This window comes from Macaca nemestrina, chromosome 20 (genome assembly GCF_043159975.1).
Source record: "Macaca nemestrina isolate mMacNem1 chromosome 20, mMacNem.hap1, whole genome shotgun sequence".
Lineage (NCBI taxonomy): Eukaryota > Metazoa > Chordata > Mammalia > Primates > Cercopithecidae > Macaca > Macaca nemestrina.
The window spans coordinates 39,348,932-39,372,480 of NC_092144.1; the positions used below are offsets into that span (position 1 = coordinate 39,348,932).

The window sequence follows — 23,549 nt, forward strand, 5'->3', positions numbered from 1 at the left end:
ATTTGTGTAGGATGTGTTTACCTTGTTATATATTGCTAGATTAAATTTGATAATATTTTATTAAGGTATTTTGTTCTGTTACATGAGGCAAAATTCTGTAATTCTTTTCTTTTCTTTTTTTTTGACTAATTCTACCAGCCGGGTGCTGTGGCTCACACCTGTAATCCCAGCACTTTGGGAAGCTGAGGTGGGCGGATCACCTGAGGTCAGGGGTTTGAGATCAGCCTGGCTAACATGGTGAAACCCCATCTCTACACAAAATACAAAAATAAGCCGGGTGTGGTGGTGGGGGCCTGTAATCCCAGCCACTTGGAAGGTTGAGGCATGAGAATTGCTTGAACCCGGGAGGTGGAGGTTGCAGTGAGTTGAGATCATGCCACTGCACTCCAGCCTGGGCAAGTGAGACTTGGTCTCAAAAAAAAAAAAAAAAAAAAAAAAAAAAGATTAACACTACTTTAAACCTATGATTTTCTTTTTTTGTAATGTCCTTGTGAGGATTTGGCTTCAGAATTAGGCTGGCCTCATGAAACAGCTCCCATTTTTGTATATCCTATAAAAGAATTTGTATACTATTGTTACTGGTTTTTGTGTGTGTGTTCTGTTTTTGTTTTTTTGAAACAGAATCTCGCTCTCTCATCCAGGCTGAAGTGCAGTGTCCAATCCTGGCTCCTTGCAGCCTGGAACTCCCAGACTCAGATTATCCTCTCACCTCCGTCTCCCTGAGTAGCTGGGACTACAGGAATGCACCACCATGCCTGGCTAATTTTTCTGTATTTTTTCTAGATACAGAGTCTCACCATGTTGCCCAGGCTGGTCTTGAACTTCTGGGATCAAGCTATCCATCTGCCTTGGCCTCCCAAAGTGATGGACTGCAGGCTAGTCAGCCACTGTGCCTGGCTGGTACTGTTTCTAACTTACATGTTTGGAACAGTTCATCAACAAAGCTGTCTGGGCCCAGTGTTTTTCTTGGACATTTTGTATGGAGATTTTAATATACTACCTCAATTTCTTTGAAGGTTCAAAGACTATCCAGATTTTCTGTTTCTAGTTGTATTGTTTTAGAAAAAGTGATTTTCAAGGAATTGTCCTTTCTAAGTTTTTAAGCTTATTGTCCCTCTGAGTTACCATTTCCTGTTATCTTTTTATTATCAGATTTGGTGGTAATGTCCTCTTTTTAATGACTGTAATTTTTAATTTGTGGGTTTTTTCCTCCCTTGATTTTTCTTATTTCCCCAGGCTGGAGTGCAGCAGCGCAATCTTGGCTCACTGCAAGCTCCGCCTCCCGGGTTCACGCTATTCTCCTGCCTCAGCCTCCTGAGTAGCTGGGACTACAGGCACCCACCACCACACCCGGTGAATTTTTTGTATTTTTAGTAGAGACGGGTTTCACTGTGTTAGCCAGTGTGGTCTCGATCTCCTGACCTCGTGATCCACCCGTCTCGGCCTCCCAAAGTGCTGGGATTACAGACGTGAGCCACTGCGCCCGGCCCTTTTTTCCTCTTTTCTAAGTCTGCTTTCTGCTTTATTGATTTCTTCTCTTTTTTTTTCTGTTTAAGATTTTCCTTTGGCTGTAATTTTTCTAGCCCTTTGAGATGATGGTTGAGGTTATTAATATTAACCTTTCTTTATTATAAAATACACATTTTGAGCTTTAAATTTTTCTCTAATCATTGCCTTAGGTACTCCACACATTTTGTATGTAATTTTCCTTAGCAGTCATTTAAAAATATTTTCTAATTTCTATTGTGATTTGCTCATTGACCCATACATTGGAAATACATTCCTTTTCAAACATTATTTTCTACTTATTTTTCTGTTTCTCTAGTGTAGTCAGGGTACACATTCTGCATAATTGAAATTTAAGTCTTGCTTTTTTACCTAATTTTTTTTTTTCTTGGTAAATTTTTCATAATTTACTTGGAAAAAAATGTTAATCCTGCAGTTTTTGGGTTCAGTATATATCTGTTAGCTCAGGCTGCTTGAATATGTTTCAGTATTTTATGTCTTTGTTAATTTTTTTGTCTGCTAATTCTATCAGTTATTCAGATATGTATTAATATTCACTAGGATTGTAGATTTATTTTTCTCTTTTTTTTTAACCTTTGCTTTATATATTTTATAGCTATGTTATTCATTGTGTACTTACAATTGTAATAACTTCCTGGTCAGTTGACCTTTTCACCATTCTGAGACATTTTTATCTCCTAGTAATGCTACTTGCCTTCCAAGTCTCCTTTGTTGGATAATAGTATGGTCACACCAGCTAAATTTGTTTTGTCTATCTTTAAAATAAAAAATCTTTTAACTTCAGTCTTTTGGGTTCAAAGTGTGTCTCATAAACAGCATATTGTTGTGGTTTTAATACTCAGTCTAGATATCTTTTCCTTTTATTTAGAGTATTTTAAGCCATTATATGTAGTAGGATTCCTGATATATTTAATTTTGTCACCTTTCTATTAGACTTACATTGTATTTATTTTTTATCTAAAAAAATTGTAGTAAAATATAACAAAATTTACTATTTTAATAATTTTATTTTAAGAGACTGCATCTTGCTTTGTCACTCAGGCTGGAGTGCAGTGGCATGGTCATAGCTCACTGCAACCTTGAACTCCTGAGCTCAAGTGATCCTCCTACCTCAGTCTCCTGAGTAGCTGGGACTACAGGTGCGTGCCATTGTGCCTAGCTGATTAAAAAAATTTTTCTTTTTGTAGAGACAGGGACTCACTATGTTGCCCAGGGTGGTCTTGAACTCCTGGCCTCATGCGGTCTTCCTGCCTTGGCCTCTCAGAGTGCTGCTCATTTTAATCATTTTTAAGTGTACAGTTCAGTGGCATTGGGTATATTCATGTTGTTGATCAACCATAATTACCGTCCATCTCCAGGCTTTTTTTTTTTAATCTTGCAAAACAAACTCTGTCCCTTAAACAATAACTCTTAATTCTTCCCCTTCCCGATCTGGCCACCACCATTGTATTATACTTTTTGTCTCTGTGAATTTGATTACTCTAGGTAACCTTTTTTTTTTGAGACAGAGTCTCACTCTGTCGCCCAGGCTGGAGTGCAGTGGTGTGATCTCGGCTCAGTACAAGCTCTGCCTCCCGGGTTCACGCCTTTCTCCTGCCTCAGCCTCCTGAGTAGCTGGGACTACAGGCGCTCGACACCATGCCCGGCTAATTTTTGTTGTATTTTTTAGTAGAGACAGGGTTTCACTATGTTGGTCTGGCTGATCTCGATCTCCTGACCTCGTGAACCGCCCGCCTCGGCCTCCCAAAGTGCTGGGATTACAGGTGTGAGCCACTGCGCCTGGCCTACTCTAGGTACCTTTACGTGGAATCATGTAGTATTTGTCCTTTTGTGACTGGGTTATTTCACTTACCGTAATGTCTCAAGGTTCGACCATGTTGTAGCACATATCAGAATTTCTTCCTTTTTAAGGCTGAATAAAATTCTGTTGTATTATAGAATGTATTATACAGTGTATTATACATTTTTGTTTATTTTAGCATCCATGGATACTTGGGTTGCCTCTGCCTTTTGGTGATGTTGAGTAATGCTGCTGTGAACATGGGTGTTTTGTTTAAGTATCTGCTTTCTTTTCTTTTTTTTTTTTTTTTTTTTTTTTGAGACGGAGTCACGCTCTGCCGCCCAGGCTGGAGTGCAGTGGCCGGATCTCAGCTCACTGCAAGCTCCGCCTCCCGGGTTTACGCCATTCTCCGGCCTCAGCCTCCCGAGTAGCTGGGACTACAGGCACCCGCCACCACGCCCGGCTAGTTTTTTTTGTATTTTTAGTAGAGACGGGGTTTCACTGTGTTAGCCAGGATGGTCTCGATCTCCTGACCTTGTGATCCGCCCGTCTCGGCCTCCCAAAGTGCTGGGATTACAGGCTTGAGCCACCGCGCCCGGCCTTCTTTTTTTTTTTTTGAGATGGAGTTTCACTCTTATTGCCCAGGCTGGAGTGCAGTGGCACAATCTTGGGCTCACTGCAGCCTCTGTCTCCCGGGTTCAAGTGAGTCTCCTGCCTCAGCCTCCCAAATCGCTGAGATTACAGGCATGCACCACCACCCCCAGCTAATTTTTTGAGTTTGGTAGAGACGGGGTTTCACCATGTTGGTCAGGCTGGTCTTGAACTTCTGACCTCAAGTGATCCACCCACCTCGGCCTCCCAAAGTGCTGGGATTACAGGTGTGAGCCACTGCACCCGGCTGCTTTTGATTCTTTTGGGTGTGCTCAGAGGTGGAATTTCTGGATCATATGGTAATTCTGTGTTTACTTTTTAAGGAACTGCCACACTGCTTTCCCAGGTGACTGTACCATTTCACATTCCCAGACAAATTCACAAGGGTTGCAGTCCACATACTGGGCAACTTTTGGCATTTGCTGTTTTTGTTTTCTGTAAGGGCCATCCTCATGACTGGAGTGTCAGATGGTATCCCATTGTAGTTCTAATTGACCTACTTTTATGCTCTTTTTTCTCTGCTTTTTTTTTCCCTTCCTTTGGATCAAACATTTTTTATTGTTATGTCCTCCTGTTAACTTGTTTGTGATACATTATTTTTTACTACTTTTATACAATACTTTCAATATGCTTTAGTACTAAATATAATACGTATTTATAGTATTTTTTTTTTGTTTTTTTTTTTACAATTCCTTTTCACTAAGTCAGTCTCTGGTATCTCTAGAGATTGTAGCATGCATTCATTTATACAGCCCACCTCTTGCATGATTGCTCCCATGCGTTTTAATTCTTCGTGTTTTAAACACCACAACACAGTATTTAATTGTTTCGTGTGGTCAATATTGATTTATCTTTACCTATCTTTTTTTTTTATCCTGTACTTTCATTCTTTCTGCATTTATATTATTCTGAAGAGTCCTTTTTGTTGTTGTTGCTTCTTTTTTTTTTAACTGATCACATTTAATAACAATATCTAGTTGTTTAATAATTTTTTTAGATAAGACATTTAATTAACATGTCTAGTTTAATAAACCTTTAGTATTTCTTTTAATGAAAGTCTGCTGGTGCAGAATTCTGTTTCTGTTGAAATGTTATTTTTTCCTTCATGTTGGAGGATCTGTTTGCTGTGTATATCACCATAGGTTTTCAGTTATTTTTTCCAGCATTTCAAGATATTCTATTATCGTTCACTTTCTGTCCTCGATGTTGAAGTTAGCTCTACTCTAAGTCTTGTCACTCCTTTGAAGGCTGTGAATCTCCCCTGTGCCGCCGCCTCCTAGCCCCAGCTGCACATAAAGTTTTCCCTTTTTCTTTGGTTTTCATCACTGTAACTGTGTTGTGCCTTGAAATTTTCTTTGTGTTTCTCTTGCTTGGGATTCTTGGAGTTTCTTCAATCTGTTGGCTGATACTTTGATAATCAGTTTTAGAAAATCCAGAATTCAAGATCTTTTCAATATTGCTTCTGCTACATTCTCTCTTCCCTTTCTGGATCTTGCACTTACACTGTGTTTCACATGTCTCTTATTGGTCTTCTGTATTTTCCATATTTTATTTTTGAACCTCTGGGCTTTTATTTGGATGTTTTCTTTTGACCTATCAAGTTGAAAAATACTGATATCTGCTGTTTAATCTTCTTTTAATGCCATTTATTTTAATTTTTGGTTCTTCAGTTGTAGAATTTTCGTTTGTTTCTTCATGTAGATTTCAGTTCTCTAGCGAAAATTGCTATTTTTAAAATATGTTCCTTTTATCTTTTCCTCTATTTCCTTGAACGTATTAATCATTGTTGGCTAACACCAGTATCTAGATTGCATGTGTATTTGGTTCTGTTTTATTTTTTCTTTTGACTTTTGGTCATATGATCCTGTTTCTTGGCATCGTAGTTATTTTTGACTAAATCCTGGGATTGTGTCTTTAAAGATTGTAGATATTCCTGAAGGTGATAACTTCCTCTGGAAAAGGCTCATCCTTTCTTCTAGTGAGGCAGATGCAGTGGGAGCTGGTCACCTTACTCCAGGCAGGTACTGGGTGGAGTGAAGGCCAGGTTGTTGTTTTCGTAAGGCATCTGCTTCTGGTTTCTTCAGGCTTTCATCTGGACGCTTGATTTTGCTCACTACGCTATATTTCCTTGGAGGCTTCTGAACTCTAATTTTTGTTTGACCGTGAGCTCTGCTTTTCAGAGTTTTGGTTTATCTTTTTGGCCTTCACAGCTCAGCATTTGACAGATATCGTGGGAGGGAAACCAGTTGTATGCTTAAGACCTCTCCTGCGCTCTCATTTTGCTACCGTATAGCCTTGTCAGACTGCACAAGGTTCTGCTTGTTTCTGTCTGCTAGCCATGGCTGTCTCCTGCGGTCCCAACATAATTCTCAACCTCTTGCCTATGCCTCCTCTTGTCTGAGAAAAAAGTGGCTTCAGATGATCAGCTCACTTCTCCACAGTTCTCCCCTTTCTGAATCCTTAGTCCCTCTTGTCCTCACTGCTTTGGCAGCTCTTGGGTGCCTTTAAAGAGGTAATTTTTGTATTTATCTGTCTCTTCTACTGTCTGAGAGTTACAAGCTCTTTTTGTCCTACTTGGAGGTATTGTAGAAGTCTAGACTGAGTTTTGAATTTACATAGCTACTTGCAGTGATTTAGTGTGATTTGTGATTTTTTCTACAGTCTCACTGACAGTGGTAGTTTTTTTTGTTTGTTTGTTTGTTTGTTTTTTTTTTTTTTTGAGACAGAGTTTCGCTGTTGTTGCCCAGGCTGGAGTGCAATGGTGTGACCTTGGCTCACTGCAACCTCTGCCTCCCAGGTTCAATTTTCCTGCCTCAGCCTCCCGAGTAGCTGGGATTACAGGCGCCTGCCGCCATGCCTGGCTAATTTTTTGTATTTTTAGTAGAGACAGGGCTTCACCATCTTGGCCAGGCTGGTCTCAAACTCCTGATCCCTGGTGATCCACCTGCCTTGGCCTCCCAAAGTGCTGAGATTACAAGTGTGAGCCACCACGCCCAGCCAGCGGTGTTTTTTTAAAATAAAAATGTACTTCTTTAATTAATGCTAAATGAGATTGCTTTAATTTGACTTTTTGTTACCTGGGAGGGTATTTTCCTGTGTTTTTTTTTTTTTTTTTAAACTGTTTGTATTTACTCTTCGGTGGGCTGTTTGTTTTCTTTGAGCCCTTCACAGGTACATTCTCCTCCTAATCTGTGTGGCAAGTTTACTACTCTAAAGTTTTCTTAGTTGCATATCATACAAATGGTTAGGAAATTATGAAATAATTTACTGTAAGAAGTCAGGAGAGAGTCAAAGGTAGGAGTTTTTTGGGTCTGTGTGTTTTGTTTTCTTGTATTTATTGTTGTTTCCCATATCAGCTGCTTTAGATGGTTGGTTAGCTTGTGCGGATCCCACTGTGGTCTTCCTTTTAGAACCAGAATCTGTAATTACCTCAGGCTCTGATGTCCAAAGTAAATTAGGTTGGTCCAGTTAGCAGCAGGTATCTATCCTCTCCCTTCATTGTGGCTACAGATGGAGAAATGGGATTCTTTTCTTTATGGGAGAAGGGCAGGGTTTCTACGAGGAAGGTATGTGAATGGAGAAGAAATGATTGATATCTCTGGTAAAACAGTGGGCATGCAAGGTGCAATTCAGGCAGTATTTCAGATTCAGAAATGTAGGTCACAATTTCTTATCTGCAATCAGAAGCCTGAAAAGCACTGAAAACACAATTATTCTTAAGTTTATGGCATATTCATTTTTGACAAAACTGGAACTGATATGGGTGAGGCATTTATTACATTTTGAATATTCATATGTTTCATTGCAAATGTTATGTTTACTACAGGGACATATATCTGTGAGATATATATATATATATATATATATATATATGTACTGTATGACTTGACTAAAATATATAAGGTTCTAAACAGAAAAACGTCTCCTGCGATTTTTGGCTGATAGTAGACCTGTGCTTCTTTAAGAGGACTTGTTGCTTGCTTATTTATGGCAGGTGAGTGCTGGTGGATCAAGGAGAACGGCCCCTACCTCATGGAGCTTTCAGCCAGAACAGTTAGAATTCCTGGATCTCTAGTTCAAGTAACCCCAAAAACCCTCCAAACATGTAAACGTCTTCATTCTTAGAAATATTACTGAATGTATATGTCACCACTCTTAAAATATTTCCAATAGGAGAAAACGGTAATAGTTAGAATACTTAAGATTAGTGAGTAAGGATTATTGAAAGTAAAAAAGAGCCTAGTTTGTAGGTAAAGCCAACAAGGGAGTGAGATGTACAGTGCCAGAGCACGTTAGACATAGTCCGATATTTGTGTAAAACGAGACTAGATTGAAATACAGGAAAAAATGCCTTAGAAGCCTCTGTAGGAGGAATCTGGCTAAAACGTAAAGGAAAGGATTAAGGAGAATTTTGATTCCATATTAGCTAAAATTTTAAATAAGGGCTGGGTGCGGTGGCTCACGCCTGTAATCCCAGCAATTTGGGAGGCCGAGGTGGGCAGATCACAAGGTCAGGAGATCGAGACCATCCTGGCTAACACGTGAAACTCTGTCTCTACTAAAAATACACAAAAAAATTACCCGGGCCTGGTGGCGGGCGCCTGTAGTCCCAGCTACTTGGGAGGCTGAGGCAGGAGAATGGCGTGAACCTGGAAGGCGGAGCTTGCAGTGAGCCGAGATTGTGCCACTGCACTCCAGCCTGGGTGACAGAGCGAGACTCCGTCTCAAAAAAAAAAAAAAAAAAAATTTAAATAAGAACATTTAAGTGTTTTCAGAAGTGGCTCCATATAATTGGACTTACCTTTCATTAGAGTTTTGCTTTTCAGCATATTTAGAACATAATTTGTTTAAAATTGAAATGGTTTTCTTTACTTTTATGGTGGTTTATTTATTTATTTATTTATTTATTTATTTATTTATTTTTTGGGACAGGGTCTCCCTCTGTCTTCTAGGCTGGAGTGCAGTGGTGTGATCTTGGCTCACTGTAACCTCTACCTCCCTGGTTCAGGCAATTCAAGCTACCGGAGTAGCTGGGATTACAAGCATGCACCACCACGCCCTGGCTAATTTTTGTATTTTTAGTAGAGACAGGGTTTCACCATGTTGGCCAGGCTGGTCTGAACACCTGGCATCATGTGATCTACCGGCCTTGGCCTCAAAGTGCTGGGATTACAGGCATGAGCCACTCTGCCCGGCCTATGGTGGTTTTTATACAGTAACACTCAATTTATTGCAGTTTATCCCAGTGCTTATTGCTTTTTTCCTGTTAGGAACCTGTAGTCAATTCCTCCCTTCTTTGCAAAGGGGTTTACTTAAAAGATTTGTAATTTTTATAAGTTTCGTTGAAAGTACACTTTTTGTATACTTTGGTAATGATGTTTATGTATCTACTTGACAAATCTATCTTTTAAGAAATTATTTTCAGCTTTTAAGTAACTGTCACTAACATGTATGTCAAGTATCTATTGGCTTCAGCTCCCGCTGATACTATTTTCTTTTTGACTCAGCAGCTTTAAAACCAAAATAGTAAGATCTGTCTTGAAGTCACAGTCTAGCAAGAGAAGCAAACTATGTAAATTTAGACAGCTCTGATTAGCACAATTCCCAAACTGTTATATTATACATTAACCCATACAGGAAGAATTTAAAATTGCAGTATTGTGAGAAAAGTTTTAGAGGTGAAGCATTTTTGAGGAAAGTATCAAAGATGAAGAAGTACTCTTGACCTTTTAGGCTTTCTGTTCCAGTCTAGTTTTAATGTGGAGTTGTATTTAACTTGCCTTAGAAACTCATAGGTTTATGCCCTCTTGTGGTCTGTCACCAATATAAATAGCACAAATAAAAATTTTAAGTACTGGAGATCTTACTGCATGTTACTGCTCTCCTTTATAAAATAATTTTTAAAAAGCAGCTTCTGGGGAGCAACAGCTAAGAAATTATTATTCCTGTCTTCCATATAATTTGTGGACCTTAAAAGTTATCAAATGTTTTATTTTAACCCTTGGTAACAAAAAGTATGTGTATGTTAGCTGGACACGAATGAACAGAAAAATATTGTTGGGTGGGCTGTCCATCATTGTCCTTTTGGGTGTCTAACCCTGTTAGTGTATAAGTGTCTTAAAAATACGATGAGGTGTGGTAGTAATTGTGGGGCTAGCACATTACCCTTCCACCTTCACCTAAACATAGCAGATATACTATTAAATGATGCTTGGGAAATGTGGTGTTTATACTTACTTGTTACATCAGAAAGGGTCAGGAGCTGTAGGAGGCATTGGAAGAAATAAGGATTATAATGTTAGTAAATTGGTGAACTTAAGCTTACAGAATTTGCTTTTACTGACATGATTGGCAAGGTCTTATTCGTGAGTGTGGGACTGAGGAACTAACTAGTGGAGGAGAAACAGCAATAGCACTATGTCAGTGTTTTAAGACTGCAGCTGTAACCAGTGTTTTTCTGCTGTTATCTAGTAAGTCGCATGATGGTTGGAAGCAGGCCAGTATAGGGACTATGCGCTTTAGGATTAGATAGAATCCCTGTTAGAAAGACTTGGTTTTAAAACTGATCTCATCTCTTACCAGTTACTGGACAGTTGTGTAATATTAAGTAAGTTACTTCATCTCTGAATACAGAGGTTTCCTCTCCAAATAAAGATTTAAACTGCCTTCATCGAAATCTTTGCAGTTTGTTTTGTAACATGCAGTGTTGGAATGTAGACCTGTTGTTATTGCTCATAGGTTAAAGACAGTTTTGCGTTGCAAAGAATGAATACCATATGACTTTGTAGCCACTGGGTTGTTGGTAAAGTCTCCTAAATAGTGATAAATCAGCTCATAGTTCTTTTTCTTTGCTGTGGACTTACTGCTGCACTTCTATGTAGGTACATACTTTATTATAAATTCTTGAGTGTAAATGAGGTCATTATATTAAAGAATTTACTAGTTCAGTTATTTTAAAGTTGAAGCCTATTAACTATTTTTAAGAAAAATGAAAATAATACAATAAGATTTTTTTTCTTTAGGGGCGCTATTGGCATGTTTTGGCAGGTTTAAAAAATAAAAAATAACTAGTATTGTTCCTCCATTGTGGTCATACTTTTGTGGAGGATAACAAAGTAATGAAATGTTTTTGTTTCTTTTGCTGTGGTTTTCAAGTGTTTCTTGTAGAACAAGGCTCACTGTCTCATGGTTACTTTTAAAATTTAATACGTAAAGTAATTAATCTGAGTCCCCTTTCAGGAGAAATAAGATTATTTAGAATAATTTAACTTAAGGGAAAATATTTGTTTTTATAACACCTTCTAAAATTTCTGAGTTGTAGAAATTTACTAATTTTTTTCTTTCTTTTTTTTTTGAGATGGAATCTCGTTCTGTCGCCCAGGCTGGAGTGCAGTGGTGCGATCTCGGCTCACTGCAAGCTCTGCCTCCTGGGTTCACGCCATTCTCCTGCCTCAGCCTCCTGAGTAGCTGGGACTATAGGGGCCTGCCACCACGTCTGGCCATTTTTTTTGTATTTTTAGTAGAGATGCGGTTTCATTGTGTTAGCCAGGATGGTCTCGATCTCCTGACCTCGTGATCCACCCGCCTCGGCCTCCCAAAGTGCTGGGATTACAGGCGTGAGCCACCGCGCCCGGCCGAAATTTACTAATTTTTTTCTTTTGAATAACTTGCTGTAAAATAGAAGACAACTGAAACAAACAAACAAAAAACCCCTCTAAATATAATAAAACTGCTTGGGCTAAAATCTTTTTTGCAAGTAGGTGGACCATAAATCTTTTATATAAGCAAAGATAACCTAAACATGCCATCAGAAGGCTAGTCTATATATTTTTATATCTACCTCTTTCATCTTTCCCCTTGTTTCTGATTTCCAACATGTCACTTCTTTAGTTTCCATTTGGATAGTGTTTATTTGAAGTCTGATATTCTAAATACTATATGTAACTAATAAAGACTTTAAAATGTAAGGCAGCATTTTGGCAGTTAAAATTTCTCTTGTACGTTGTGAAATGGATTTTGGTGTTGGTCTGTCTTCCTAGGGAGACTGTTTAAGGGAAGTAAAAGGAACAGGGCAAGTATGGCCGGAACAAAGTGGAGGGTAGACTATGGGGAGTGATGGCAAGAACACATGCCTTTCTACCAGTGACTTGTTTCTTAAACATAAAAAGCATATGTGCCAAATTTACATATTTACTAATTAAAAAGGCTTCCTGGAAACATTAGGTAGACTATCTTCTATAACCTTTAACACCGTCACTAATGGATATAGCTTAGAAGATTTCCTCGAAGGTCCTTTAAATAATGTAAATGATTATGAATGTGTAACTAGTTAATATGCAGCTACGAAAGGATTATCATGTAGAGGTTAATGAACATTCTGCTCTTATGGTTTGCAGGGCTTTGCTTTCTGTGCTTTTGGCTCTCTTCATGCTTGGAAACACATGCATTGGGATTGGAAAACATCCTGACTGTTTTTGGGTCTCATCTTTTAATGGGGTTGTTAAATAGGAACTTTATGAAAAGGATTTCATGAGCATTTTTTTCCTTTTTCAATTTACATTTAATTCTATTTGTCTATTTTGTAATTACTGCCAAATCAGAAACAGTGAAATGGATTGATGTAGTTTTAGTTTGGCTCTTCCAGATGTAAAGTCAGTACTCTATTATATATTGCCACTGTTATTAAGTGTTGCTATGTGATTGATACTTACTGAGAGATCTTCATTCTAAAATGGATGATGAGTTAATGTGTAGTATGGTTGGGTTTCTGATTATAGCATGTATTTTGGTACAGGATTGCTGTCTTAGTATTTAAAATGTTCCAAAAGAGGACATTTATTTCAGGAATTAAATGTTATAATAGAGGAATTTAGTGACAGGTCTTAAAAAAAAATCTTTTTTTTTTTTTTTTTTTTTCTGGGAGGGGGTGGTGAAACATTGAGCATATACAAGAGATAATATTGGTATTTAGAGCAGTGAACTAGAGCAGCATTTTGCAAACTAGATAATGCTGCTATCTTTTTGTCATGGCCTAGTCTTAAGCGTTTTGGCTTTCATCCTCTAGCTTCTCTGTCTCTAAAGTGGTATATGGTATTCTAGACTGCTGTTTAAAATTTTTATTAATAGGTAATTTAAAAGTAGATAATTAGCAATCCTTGAAAACAGTGTTAATTCTTAAATTGTCATTCAAAAATAGTGTTTTTTTAAAAATTGCATTTTTCTTTATTGACTAGTCTTCTTATTTTCTGAGCATTTTGAGAATCTACTGACTATCTCCAAGGAAAACAAATAACTTTTGTACTTAAATTCATTGTTTTAGTATTATAAACATAGTTTAAACTGGCTGTGAAGTGCTTACAATCTTTATCATAATTCACTGGGGAACAAATGAGCTGTTCAGAGCATCTCCTTATCCCAAGTATTTCTTCTTGAAAATGTAGTAGAAAAATATCACTGAATTCATTTTTTAATGCGTCAGAATAAAAATTACAGGTGAAAATGTTTGGAGATATACTGACAAAATAAAATATTTTCACTACTGTCATTTCTTTTTTTTTTTTTAACTGACAAAACGTGGATGTTACATTGGTTTCTTGTTATTTATAACATTTACGTATTCTACAAAATATGTAATATTGAAAACAGGTCTGTAGATTGTACAAAATACTAGTTATCTTATATCATATGTCACCTAATAGTTATGAAGCGGGTTTTGTACCACAGTATGAATCAGAAAGCTGTAATTTGTTCTGCAGTTATCAGCCTGCATTAGAGGGTTATGATAAAGTGTGCTGCTTAAAAACTAACATTCACATCTCTGTGCATTTGACAAATAAAAATGTATACTGAGATGCTATTAAATCTGTAAAGCCACTGTTCTAGTTTTCAGATACACTGATTTTTGTAGCTCTGTGCATAGCTCTGTTTTTTCATGAGTAGTTATCTGTTTTCATGACAGGTGGTCACTAACTGCCAAGAGAGAATCCAGCATTGGTGAGTGAAAGATGGTTTTATTACACTTCTGAAATACTGATGGGGTAACCTACTTGTGTTTAAATAATGTGTTTACTGTTTGTGTGTGTATGTATGACTAGTAATTTAATTCTAGTAATCTCCATTTTGAATGCCTTTGATACTAATTCATATTGTCTTTCACCCTTTTCTGAATTACATATTTCTGATTTCCTGATGTTGTGTTACCGCTTGTATTTATTCTAAGTGTCTTGTTTTTTTTTAAGTTAGAATAATATTAATATCATTATGAATTGGAGACTGAGACATTTTTGAATGTGACATAGAGAGCTCTATTTTGAGGATATTTCTTATATTTTAGTAGAAAAATAATGGGAATCAGTTACTTTAAAATAATGATGGAAATAGGGCACAGAAATGTTTTCCCAAAGTTTGAAAAAAAAAAAAAAATCTAATTTTCTACTTTTGAGAGCTTGTTTCATTGTACTTTTTTTTTTTTTTTTTTTTTTTGGAGAGAAAGCATATCTATTTTAATGTGCTAATCTATAGTTAATCGGACCATGTTTGGTAAATAACACACTTTCCTTTGGCTTCTGAGGAAAATGCTCAATTTAATGGTGAATAAAATCTTATGAGTTGTCATGAGGTATAGCTGTTGATCTTACAGATATCAAATTACAATATATCCATGCTGTGCTTACGAAGATTTTACTGAGAGAACAACAGGAGCTGTCTTGATTATTGTCTGCAGGGTTATTGCAAAAATCATGGTAACTGCCCCTTTAGTGGTGAGATTAAACCTTCGGTTATACACCATCAAGCATATAATATTTTAAATTTATTTTAAGAGGCTTTTTCTTCATGCCTGAGAGATCTCCAAGGAAATAATTTATAGTTAGTGTATATCAAATGTTTTTTGGTTTAAATGCACATAGGCTGCAGGCAGTGGATAAGAGTGAAAATTGGTGCAATCTGTACACATCATCTTATTAAATTTTGACTATTGGCTTGCAGAAAATAATCTAAAACTAGTAATATCCACTTTATAAATAAAAATTCAGGACTTCATTAATTTTCAATAAATGCATCGTTGTAGTTGCTTCCACTGGTGGTGTGAGTCTGTCAGCATTTCCATAATGGACCATTTGCGTTTCATTATACATTCAGTTCAGGTTAAAACTTGAAATACAAGTCCTTGGCTAAAGAATTTTTTTACCTGCACATTTAGTCAGAGTGGCCCATTTTACAAATAATTTCCAGGGGAAGTTTTATTAACGTGGACTTCTATCTATTGGTTTTGGCAAGAAGTTCAGGAAATTGGAAAGGTATTCACTGGGAATAGACACTAGTTTACATAAATGGGTGAATGGTAACTTGCTTCTGGTTTGTTTTATAAGATTCTTATTAGAGAGTTCTTTAAGGATAAGGGCACGTTTTCATCCTTTTATTCACAGCCCCTCCTGCTGTTCGGCATAAAATGGGCACTTGATAAATGTTTGAGTAAATGAAGAAATGTGGTTATTTTCTATATAACATTTTAGTTTACAGATACTCTAGTAGTATACAAGTCTAGTGAGCAGAGACAGAAATGTGACATTTACTTCATGGCAGGTTCATGTGACCCTCAATTTCACTTTTCAGTTTTTTAAAACCCTCTAAACTGTAGAAGCTTAGCATATTTGCCTACACGGATCTTGAAGTAATATAGTACTTTATAAATTAAAAAATTAAAATTATTTTTTTCCAGTTAAAATTTGCATTTTCCTCTGAATTATTTCTGGTTTGGTTCAGGAAACAGACTTTTCTGTTCGCTTTTAATAGGATCTATATATGGTATATTGCTCAAATCTGAATGGCCAGTAAATTCATCAATTCATTATATTAAAAAATGGAAACCAAAGTGTCTCTGTTTCCCTGAAAGCCAGGAAATTGCTGTTTGGGAGAGTCGTGGAATTCTTGTGACATTTTTGCATTCTCTTAATTCCTTAAACAATGGTTGAGTTTCTACCATTTGCCAGTATTGTGCTGCTGTTTGGAATTGCAAGACCCTGCCATAGAAGAATTCACAGTCGGACATTAAACAGGGAAATCACAACAATTTTGTGCTATTTCTGGAGATATGAAGCAAGTACAGAAGTTCAGAGGCTGGAGCCATTCTTAGGGTGTCTCATACACTACTTTTAAAAGCATGTTGCTTTAATTTTTATTTAACCCTTGGTATTAGCCTATCTAAAATATGATTTCTGTTAAGCTCCTATTCTTTATGGGTACATACCAATATAATAAAGTAGAACAAAATATATGGTTTGAAAAATGCATTCTCATGCTAGTGATGTTTATGCTTGTTTGTATACTTTTTAAAGGATTCTTTAAGGAACAAGTATGTGTATTCTAGGTTCAGAAATAATCTAAATTGGTTTTTGTTTAAAAAAATGTAGGACAGGGAGTAAAAATATTTGTAGAAAGATAGGAGTGAAAATGGTCTGGGACCACAGAATCTACCCCAAAAAATCTTTGAGAAAATTAACTAAATCCTAGAACTTTGGTAAACTAAGACATTTATATTTGTTTAATTAATAACAGATAATAAGGAAAGATTCAAGCCTAATGGATGAGAATTTGTACAACATTATTTTAGAGCTAATAATAATGGTTTTCAGTTTAGTGAGGATTTAAAAAATGTTTTTTAATCAAATTTTTTTCTTTATAATCCCTTTTACCTAACTCAGGAAATAAGGTATTTTGAAATCCACACACTGTCATCTCATTAAAGTATGAGGATACTTCCCAGTGTTTGGTCCACTAGTGGCTGATTATTTTGTTTGTGGATTATTTGTAATTTTCTTTTTAATTCTTCCTTAAAGAGCATGGCATTTGGAGTCACAGACCTATATTTGAATCCTGTCATTTGCTAGCGTTTTGACCTTGAACAATTATGCTAAGAGTCTCAGTTTTTTCTTGTAAAGTGATGATGATACTACTTAACTCACAGGGTTGTAGTGAAGATCAAATGAGATCATGTCTATAGAACACCCTGCCCGGCACTCAGTAAGTATTAATAGGAACTCATTACCTCTTTTGAAAATTTTAATGGACAAATAAAAAGCCAGTGCTTTGTAAATATTCGTGAATATTTAGTGTTCATTCTATTTTTTGTCATGATGGAGAGTTGGGTTTCTGTGATTTATTGTTATAGCTTTACATTAATATTTTTAAATCACTTTTTGTTAGGAAGAATTTCAAATAAGAGGTGATAGGTAGTATAGTGAATCCTCATGTACTCATCAGTCAGCTTTGATAATCATCAACTCATGATTCTCTCTAAACTGTTTCATTGCAACATCTTATCTTGCCATCTACTCCTACCTCCAATTTTTTTTTAAACTTTTATTTTAGATTTGGGAGGTACGTGTAGAGGTTTGTTGCAAAGGTGCATTGCACGATGCTGAGGTTTGAGGTACAATTGAACCCATGACCCAGATAGTGAGCATGGTACCCAGTAGGCAGTTATTCAGCCCTTGCCTCTGCCCTTCCTCACCACTCCTGTATTCCCCAGTGTTTATTGTTCCCATCTTTATGTCCATCTGTCCCCAGTGGTTAGCTCCCACTTATAAGTGAGAATATACAGTATTTGGTTTTCTGTTTCTGCATTAGTTTGCTTAGGATAGTGGCCTCCTGCTACATCCATGTTACTGCAAATATTTCTTTTTTATGGGTATGTAGTAGTCCATAGTATATATGTATCACATTTTTATTATCCAGCTCACTGTTGATGGGGACTTCCATGTCTTTGCTATTGTGAACAGTGCGGTAGTGAACATACAGGTGCATGTATCTTTTTGGCTGAATGGGTTTTTTTAAGGTGGTCTGTATTCTGTAATGGGATTGCTGGGTTGAATGGTTGTTCAGTTTAGTTCTTTGAGAAATCTCCAAACTGCTGTCCACAGTGGCTGCACATTCCCACCAACAATGTAAAAGCATTCCCTTTTCTCTGCATTCCTGCCAACATCTGTTATTTTTTGACATTTTAATAAAAACCATTTTGACTATCCCACCTCCAATTTTGAAATGAATCTAAGTCATATTCTATCTGGAAATATTTCAGCATATGTCTTTAAGTGTTGAGAAAGAGTAGATATTAACTTTTTAGGATTTAAATAAAAAATTTTTAATTAGGCAATACATTTACATGTTTCAGAATTTAGGAGGTATGAAAGGATGTAAATGATGTATAGGTTCCTCCCTAATTCTCAGTTCTGTTTTCTTTTTATTTTTTTTGAGATGGAGTCTCACTCTGTCATCCAGGCTGGAGTGCAATGGCATAGTTTTGACTCACTGCAACCTCTGCCTCCCAGGTTCAAGCTATTCTCCTGCCTCAGCCTCCCAAGTAGCTGAGATTATAGGTGCACGCCACCTTGCCCGGCTAATTTTTTTAGTATTTTAGTAGAGACGGGGGTTTCACCGTGTTGCCCACGCTGGTCTTGAACTCCTGAGCTCAGGTGGTGCACCCGCCTCGGCCTCCTAAAGTGCTGGGATTACAGACGTGAGCCACCGCACCCGACCCCTCAGTTCTATTTTCTGGAAGCAAGCTTTTTTTTTTTTTTTTTTTTTTTTTTACCAATTTCTCATAAATCTTTTCAGAAATGGTTTGCATAACATAAGTGTTTTGTGTATGTATGTGTGTGTGTTGTGTGTGTGTATTCACCTACATGTTTATATATGGCTCCCATCCTTTTGGACAAAAATGAAATCAGATTGTACCTGTTCATTTAATATTATATTTACCCTATATCATTAACTAACTGTTCCTCTTTACCTCATTCCATAGATTTCACTGTGTGTCAAACGTTTAACTTTTAGGATTACTAAATGAGACCTGGAACTATTGTTTTTTTAATAAATAATTGCTACATCACCCAGAGTACAACTCTGTAACTCAAAATATATCTTTGCTAAGATGATATATCTGTTATTTTATTGCTCCTTAGTAAAATTACTCCAGAACTTAGAGTCTTGAAACAACCACCATTTGCTTGCACATGATTCAGTGGGTGTGCGTATTAAGCTGGCCTCGCCTGTGTGGTTCTTCTGCTTGTCTTGTCTGGACTCACTGCTTTGGTTGCAGCCGGTTGGTGGCCGGTCAGCTGTATTGTCCAGAATGGCTCACCTTCAAGTCTGGTGGTTAGTTGAGCCTTTGCCTCCATGTGCTCTTTTATCCAGCTTACTTTCTGTGGGCATCTCAGAGCAGCAAGAATGGAAGCTGCAAAGCTACGTTGGTCAAAGGAACTCACAAAGCCAGCCAGATTCACAAGGTGGGAAGATAACACCCACCCGTTGAGAGGAGGCGTGAAAAAGAATTAATGGTCATTTTTAATGCACTGCAGTGACTTTACTGAATAAGTCCTGCACACACAAAAAGGAAGTCTCTGTCCTTTATGTTGACTGGTGAGAATGAAATGAAATAGTACATATGATGCCTGGCAGATCATCTTTATGTTAGGCATTACTTACAATTGTAAATCGTATGCATGTGAGTTGTAAAAAATTTATTGCCTTGCTTCCATTATCTTAAAAGGATTTTTGGTAAAGGTATCTTTGAAATTACATGAAGCAGACTTAAATATAGAAGAAGATACTTTGTTCAGGTGTTTAATTTTGGAAAGAATACTTTAAATTTAGACATAAAAGTTCCAAAACACTTCGGCATGTGAGTTTCGAGAGAGTCTAAAGCAAATACTTGAAATTTTTTATCTTTCACAGGAAACTGGACAAGAAAAATTGTTCAGAGGAAAAGAGTAACTAGTTTCTATTAGAATTTATAGTCAAAGCATATAGTAGGAAATAACCAAGAAAGCATACCTGTATAGGTAAAAATCTCAGGTGAAGATTTGATTTTCTCTCTTTTTTTTTTCTGTTGGAGTTATTCTTTCCTATCAGTCAATCGGGATGGAGATACCTGTTTTATGCACACATTGTATAGTTGTCTATATGTCTCATGTTTTTGAGGCTTTCCTTGTGCACAGAAGCACTGATTTCATTGTAACAATGCCATGGTTTACAGTATATTTAATATACCTGAAACTGTTTTCTTGAGTTGCCTTCACATGGCTATATAACATTTATTTTATTATGTATAATATTTGAAATATTGATCTGCATACCTTTAAAACTTGTAAAAGCTGATGACTTTGTTCTACAGTGTTAGGTAGATTTGTAAACTGTTTTTCAGAGTCTGTATTTTACTGACTACAAAGTTTTCAGTCACTGTTCTGTAGAGGGCCTTCTGTTGGGGCTCTTTCTTTATGTTTTTTTTTTTTTCTCCCTTTTTTTTCCTCCTCTTGAGTGGAGCAGAGAGCAACTTGCAAACTTTCTGGAAGTTTTACATGTTTTTGTTGTTGGAGTTTCTGCAGTTGTTTATGAAAGTCTTAGGGATAAGAGGGAAGAATCATATATGTCAAATCTTTTTGTCATTCTTTAAGTTTCTGCACAGTTTAAAAAAATGGTGTGAGTTAGTACATAGGCTACTGATTAAGTAAATTTGGAACTCTTGTGTGTAATGTTTCAAAGAAATTAAGAGGCAAAAAAAAAAAGATTAAAGTTGAATGTTTAAAGAATTTTTTTTTTAATTTGAATTAGGTTTTTAAATTTTTATTCTGAATATAAAATGAATGCATGCTTAGTTATGGAAAGGTTGAAATAAGAAAGGAATAAAGATAAATTTACTCATAATTGTAAAGAGAAATGAATTCTCTCCCTGTTTTTAAAACATTCCCTTTTATTCCCTCTAGCTTCTTAATTCTGTATGTGTATTTATGTGACTAAGGTCAAACTGTAAATGCTTTTTTCTTTTCTTTCTCTTTTTAAAGAGTTAAATGATTTTTAACTTGTGATTAGAATTTATTACTTATAGGAGTCCTCAAGCTTTTATGTCATGTTTTTGGAAGCAACTAACTAGTTTGATATTTAACGCACTTCTGAAAATGAAAGGAAAACTTACATGTTATAGGAGAGTTGAAAGATTCCCCTGAAGAGTTTTAAACTATTATTTTAAAAAAGCCCTAATCACAACCCAGTAGAGTAGTCTTTGATGATGATGTGTTTCCAGTGTCATTATGATTTGGTTCAGTTTCCCATGACCAGCTTAAGTCCAGGGAGTATCTGACTGAGGCAAAGGGCTTAGGGCTTACTGCTTTGGGCGTGCCTCATAATTTTTTATCTTTGTCTCCGCTGTATGAGGTTTGAAAACTGTACTTCTTTGTACTTTTACTTGTTTTCGTTTTCCTTTTTTTTAATGAAGAGTAACATCCAGTAAAACTCTTTAAGCACAGAGTCCTGTTTGAGGATGAAGATGTAAATATTTCAACAACCACAGTGCTTGTCTGAGAGGCACATCACTCGGTGATAATCCTGAGTGCTTGTTCTTATTTTGAGAAATATAAGTCCAGATTCCACTATACCAAAGATAGATTGGAGTGGGTATCGGTGTAAGACTCGGGAGAAATACAGGCTGTAAAAATTGAGGCATGCCTATAATTTACTTTTTACTAATTCATATTGAACTCATGACCAAATTGGTGAGGGTTTTCATGTTTTGCTTTTAAGTCAATTGGTAATTTTGAGAATTTTTAAGTATTTGGTAGGATCGAAACCAGGATTGCCAGTTTTCACTGTTGTAAAACCTCTTGAGAAACTTTAACCCGGTGGGATGTATGATTGGGCCTCTGCTGAAACTATATGTAAAATGTGAGTCCTTTCTCTCAGGGAGGAGTCTAGAGTTTTTCTAGTTTCTCATAGGGATCAGTGACCTAAAAGTTTTTAAATTGCTACTGTAATTAAGAAAACCCACAAAATTACTTTTTTCTAAAATATGCTTTAGAAAGAAAATATAGAAAGTGTAAAGTAGCAAAACCTATGAATTATGGTAAGATTTAATCAGAAATTTGCACAAACTTTCAAAGCTTAAGTCAGCTACAAACTCATCACACCTTTTCTAAAAGATCCCTCCCTTTGATTTGTAATAGGAACTTATATTAGTTATAGAAAATTTGGAAAATAAAAAGAACAAAAATTACCTATAAACTCATCAGTAAAAATTAGGCATTTTAGGATATTTCTTTCAAACTTAGATGAATGTGTTTTTACTTAATTTTTAAGATATTTTACTTTGAATTCATCTCTCATTTTCTTAGAGCAAAAGATTAGTAATAAATGAAGACACAGGCACCTATGGTAACTGACAAATCTTCAAACACATGTGTATGGTTGTTGTAGAGAGAACAGTAGAACAGATTTTTCTGTCCAGGCTTACTATGTTATCCATTGTACTCTGTTTTCTCATTGTTGAAAAGTTAAATTGAAGAAATCTAGTAGAATGTTAGCTGCATCTCTCTTTAGATAGTTTTGTTTCATTGACTTGAAAAAGATAATTTTGTTTCATTGACTTGAAAAATTACGTTTTTATATGTGGGTTAATCTTGGTATCTGTGTCTAATAGTAAAGTTTTCTGGTGGACTCATAAGATATAAAGAACATAGATTATTTCATCAGCATCTTCTGATGACATAAATTCCTTGGTATAATAGAGTTATAAAAAAGGAATATACCACCATTCTGCCTGAATTTTGTGGTACATTTCAGTTACTTACATCAACTGAAATTACTAAGTATTTTGCCATGACCATTTAGAAAAAAAGTCTAATGCTATTGATTTAATTCAGGTACATTTAAATTTTCCATGAGGAGTGTTCCTTTTCCCACCAAATTGCACAAAGCATAACAATATAGATCCCTTTTTCAATAATTTTTTAATAAAATGTAACTTTATCAATTTGTTTAGATTGTTTAAAAGGATACTTTGAAAAAAAATCATTATTTCTTGCTTTAGTAACTGGAGGACATCTCTTTACCTCTATAGAATCTATGCCCAAACTTAATATCCTCTCTTTTCTTGATTTTAGAGGTGAAAAGCCAGGCATCCTTCAAGCTAGTGGATCTTTGACAAAGATGCATTGCAAAACAATCAGAAAGGCATGCTATGTGTGAGTGATGATCCCTGCAGCATATGCCATAGGCTTGTTGTAGAGGAGCTGCTCAATAAATGGTGGATTCAGTTGAAACAAAGCTTTTTTGGATGCTTAATGGGAAGTTGTAGGGTGGGTATAATAGACTAAAAATTATTTCTAAAGAAGGTTATATATTTACTTGTATATATTCCAGAATCTTTGGGTTTTATCATTTCCTAAATTAAAAAATAAAAATGTAACTCTGTCCCAGATTAACTCAGATGTTAATACTTATATATAATTTTTTCCCTTTTTTCCCCTTTTAGGCATCTCACAGTATTTTCTGCTTGTCTGTTTAGGATGTTAGTTAAAGGAAAAGGGAATGATAGAAGTTTTTTTTCTTTTTCTAAAAATAAACTGGTTCAATGTTAGTATTTGCTGTCTATTTTAACTTCCTACTTTAAAGTAAAATTAGCAAAGTCTTATTGTTTCAACCTGATGTAAGTTTTATCTCCCTTTTTGATTATTTAAAGGTTGGAGTCTTTATCCCTGGCCTCAAAGGATGTAGACTTTTTTTTTTTTTCATAGAGTGTTATTTTTGTCAGTCACTTTTAAGA

The 23,549-nt window shown here is 36.0% G+C and overlaps 1 protein-coding gene across 9 annotated transcripts in view; it reads left to right on the plus strand.

Moving 5' to 3' along the window:
* The window catches only part of LOC105495616 (URI1 prefoldin like chaperone), a 92,590-nt gene that overhangs the window by 33,382 nt on the left and 35,659 nt on the right, over positions 1-23,549 (plus strand). For 3 of the 9 annotated variants that reach the window (XM_011765375.3, XM_011765373.3, XM_071085931.1), the window contains one exon: positions 13,917-13,951. The exons of 3 other annotated variants lie outside the window; for them this stretch is intronic. In XM_011765375.3, the coding sequence (XP_011763677.1) occupies positions 13,917-13,951 (35 nt within the window). 3 more of the 9 variants (XM_024797223.2, XM_011765380.3, XM_071085932.1) reach the window with 3 other exon arrangements.